The sequence below is a fragment of the Austrofundulus limnaeus genome, unplaced genomic scaffold (genome assembly GCF_001266775.1).
Source record: "Austrofundulus limnaeus strain Quisiro unplaced genomic scaffold, Austrofundulus_limnaeus-1.0 Scaffold102, whole genome shotgun sequence".
NCBI classification, from domain to species: domain Eukaryota; kingdom Metazoa; phylum Chordata; class Actinopteri; order Cyprinodontiformes; family Rivulidae; genus Austrofundulus; species Austrofundulus limnaeus.
The window spans coordinates 431,866-436,191 of NW_013952504.1; the positions used below are offsets into that span (position 1 = coordinate 431,866).

A 4,326-nucleotide genomic window follows, 5' to 3' on the forward strand; every position below is an offset into this window, starting at 1 on the left:
CTATATTGTATATAAAATTAATTGTTTTGTTTTAATGAAATGAATAAAGAAAATTGAATTGAATTGAATAAATTGAATTGACTGAGTGCTTGACGACTTTTGTTACTTGATACTCAGGGTTATTTTGTTTTTTTTAGGGTCGAGTTAGTAAAGAGCAAGATCACATTCTCATCATCCCTAGGGGTCTGTCATTCGCTGAGGCTTCTGCAGCAAACCTGGTAAGAAACATGATTGATCTGCCACTAATCGCATTTCTTTTTGCAACAAACAGCACAGGTTAATGAGATCAGTGGCCGTCCACACAGAGCTGCTTTTCAGTGAAATCATACCTTTTTTTTTTTTTATCCAGCCACTCGTTTACACGTAACCAGTGACTGAAGTCTCACATCAGCACTTTTTGAAACCAGTTCATAGAATGCTTTTCTGCAAGGCAAGACCCACGCCGGCCTGGCTTCAAACCTGAGTTCAGCTTGTTTGCATTAGCTCTTATGGCCAAGTTCATTTATTTACCCCAATAAACACTGAAAAAACAGTAATATTTCCAGAGACTGGGCTTGTGTAAACAGGACCTCAGTCAGTGTCTTCCTGGTGCTTTTTACTTTGTTTCCTTTACTTTGTTTTATTTGAGGAAGTAAAACAGAAAATACAGTAAAGGTCAATTTTAATCTTTCAGTAATTTTAATCTCTCTGTGTGCCGTTCACTGTCACCTTCTTTTTATATGTTGACATTATTGAGACTGTAGTCTTCCTTTGTCAGCAAATAATCGAATCAGAAAAAAGTGTTATGTGTCTCTTGTTTCAGTTTAAACAATGAAGTGTGTTTTATCTTAAATCTCTGAGGGTGACAAGTCAAATTATTAGGTATAATTGTCGGTTGGCAGCTCTGTTTTATTTCACTTTACCTCCGTCAAACTCTGTTCCTGTTTCTTTAAAGTTTTTCTATTTTCAGCTGATGTGTAATATAAATTTTCCTATTCAAATGTGCATACCGAAAAACTGACAGCATAAACATGTTTTTCTGTCATAAAAACATTGAAACTGTTTGTTGTTGCTCTCTTTTTTTTCCAACTCAACTTTTACAGTCTGACCTGCAGGACAGGTTGGCAGACTGATTAAAATCTCTGCTGAACTCCAGCTGTAGCTTCCTTCTATTGGATCAGATAGTAAAGTTTTGTTTGTGTCTGTTGCTTTTAAAATATATACATCGGGTAAAATAAGTATTGAACACGTCAACATTTTTCTCAGTAAATATATTACTAGAGGTGCTAATGACATGAAATTTTCACCAGATGTCGGTAACAACCCAAGTGATCCATACATACAAAGAAATCAAACCATAAATGTCCAGAAATGAAGTTATTTGTAATAATGTGGAATGGCACAGGGAAAAGTATTGAACACACTTACTGAAATTTATCTAATACTTTGTACAAAAGCCTTTGTTGTCAATGACAGCTTCAAGACGCCTCCTGTATGGAGAAACTAGTGGCATGCATTGCTCAGGTGTGATTTTGGCCCATTCTTCCACACAAACAGTCTTCAAATCTTGAAGGTTTCGTGGACCTCTTCTATGAACTCTGATCTTTAGTTCTTTCCATAGATTTTCTGTTGGATTCAGGTCAGGTGATTGGCTGGGCCATTCCAGCAGCTTTAGTTTCTTTCTCTGAAACCAACTGAGAGTTTCCTTGGCTTTGTGTTTGGGCTCATTGTCTTGCTGAAATGTCCAGCCACGTTTCACCTTCATCATCCTGGTAGATGGAAGCAGATTTTTATCAAGAATGTCTCTGTACATTTTTCCACTCATCCTTCCTTCAATTATTTGAAGTTTGCCAGTACCATATGCTGAAAAACAGCCCCAYACCATGATGTTCCCACCTCCAAACTTCACTGTTGGTATGGTGTTTTTGGGCTGATGTGCAGTGCCATTTGACCTCCAAACATGATGTGTATTCTGGCATCCAAACAGTTCAATGTTGGTCTCATCTGACCAGACTATATTCTCCCAGTATTACACAGGCTTGTCTAAATGTTGTGCAGCAAACTTTAAAGGAGCTTCAACATGCTGTTTCTTCAGCAGTGGAGTCTTGCGTGGTGAGCGTGCATACAGGCCATGGTGGTTCAGTGCATTACTTATTGTTTTCTTTGAAACAAACGTACCTGCTAATTCCAGGTCTTTCTGAAGCTCTCCACAAGTGGTCCTTGGCTCTTGGACAACTCTTCTGATAATTCTTTTCACTCCTCTGTCAGAAATCTTGTGAGGAGCACCTGGTCGTGGTTGGTTTGTGGTGAAGTAATGTTCTTTCCACTTCTGAATTATGGCCCCAACAGTGCTCACTGGAACCTTCAGAAGTTTAGACATTCTTCTGTAACTGATGCCATCATGATGCTTTGCAACAATAAGGTTGTGAAGGTCTTGAGAGAGCTCTTTACTTTTACCCATCATCAGATGGTTCTTGTGTGATACCTGGCCATCATTTGGGACTGAACCAGCTGATATTAACTTGCACTGACAAGGGGCAGGCTTGCTTTCTAATTACTGAGAGAGTTCAGCTGGTGTCTTGGCTTTCCATGCCTTTTTACACCTCCCTTTCTTCATGTGTTCAATACTTTTTCCCTGTGCCATTCCACATTATTACAAATAACTTCATTTCTGGACATGTATGGTTTGATTTCTTTGCATGTATGGATCATTTGGGTTGTTATTGACATCTGGTGAAAATTAGCACCTCTAGTAATATATTTACTGAGAAAAATTTTGACGTGTTCAATACTTATTTTACCCGCTGTATACAGTTAGGTCCATATATATGGACACTGACACAAATTTAGTCTTTTTACCTGTTTACTGAAACATATTCAAGTTATAGTTATATAATGTACATGGTCATAAAGTCCAGACATTCAGCTTTCATTTGGGGGTATCCACATTAAAACTGGATGAAAGTTTAGGAGTTTCAGCTCCTTAACATGTGCCACCCTGTTTTTAAAGGGACCAAAAGTAATTGGACAATTGACTCCAAGGCTATTTCATGGACAGGTGTGGGCAATCCCTTCCTTATGTCATTCTCAATGAAGCAGATAAAAGGCCTGGAGTTGATTTGAGGTGTGGTGCTCTCATTTGGAAGGTTTTGCTGTGCTTGGGCGGCACGGTGGCTCAGTTGGTAGAGCTGATGCCTCTCAGCAAGAAGGTCACCGGTTCAAATCCCGGTCCGGGGACCTTTCTGGGTAGAGTTTGCATGTTCTCTCCGTGCATGCGTGGGTTCTCTCCGGGTACTCCTGCTTCCTCCCACAGATCAAAAACATGACTGTTAGGTTAATTGATAACTCTAAATTGTCCCTAGGTGTAAGTCAGAGAGTGAATGGTTGTTTGTCTCGTTTGTCTCTATGTGTGGCCCTGTGATGGACTTGCGACCTGTCCAGGGTGTACCCCGCCCCTCGCACTGTGACTGCTGGATATGGGCACCAGTGACCCACGCGACCCTGAAAAGGAAGAAGCGTGTACAGAAAATGGATGGATGGATGCTGTGAAGTAAACATGTGGTCAAAGGAGCTCTCCATGCTGGTGAAACAAGCCATCCTTAAGCTTCAAAAACAGACAAAACCCATCCAAGAAATTGCTACATTAGGAGTGGCAAAATCTACACTTTGGTACATCCTGAGAAAGAAAGAAAGCACTGGTGAACTCATCAATGCAAAAAGACAACAGTGGTGGATGATGGCTTAATAATCTCCATGGTGAAGAGAAAGCACTCCACAACAGCCAACCAAGTCAACAACTCTCTCCAGGAGGTAGAAGTATCAATATCAAAATCTACCATAAAGAGAAGAGACTGCATGAAAGTAAATACAGAGGGTTCACTGCATGCTGCAAGACACTCATAAGCATCAAGGCTAGACTGGACTTTGCAAAAAAAAAAAAAAAACCACACATCTAAAAAAGCCAGAAGAGTTCTGGAAGAGCATTCTTTGGACAGATGAAACCAAGATATACCTCTACCAGAATGATGGAAAGAGAAAAGTCTGGTGAAGGCGTGGTGCAGCTCATGGTCCAAAGCACCACATCATCTGTAAAACACAGCAGAGCAGTGTGATGCTTGGGCATGCATGGCTGCCTGTGGCACTAGGTCACTAGTGTTTATTGATGATGTGACACAGGACAGAAGCAGCCCAATGAATTCTGAGGTATTCAGAGCCAAACTGTGCTCAGATCCGGTCAAATGCAGTCAAACTGATTGGTCGTCATTTCATACTACAGATGGACAATGACCCAAAACATAAAGCCAAAGCAACCCAGGAGTTTATTAAAGCAAAGAAGTGGAATATTCT

General features: G+C 40.4%; 1 protein-coding gene across 6 annotated transcripts in view; it reads left to right on the plus strand.

Moving 5' to 3' along the window:
* The window catches only part of add3a (adducin 3 (gamma) a), a 152,979-nt gene that overhangs the window by 117,533 nt on the left and 31,120 nt on the right, over positions 1–4,326 (plus strand). For all 6 annotated transcript variants that reach the window (XM_014013491.1, XM_014013490.1, XM_014013494.1 and 3 more), the window contains one exon: positions 138–218. In XM_014013491.1, the coding sequence (XP_013868945.1) occupies positions 138–218 (81 nt within the window). The remainder of the gene's footprint in view (positions 1–137; positions 219–4,326) is intronic.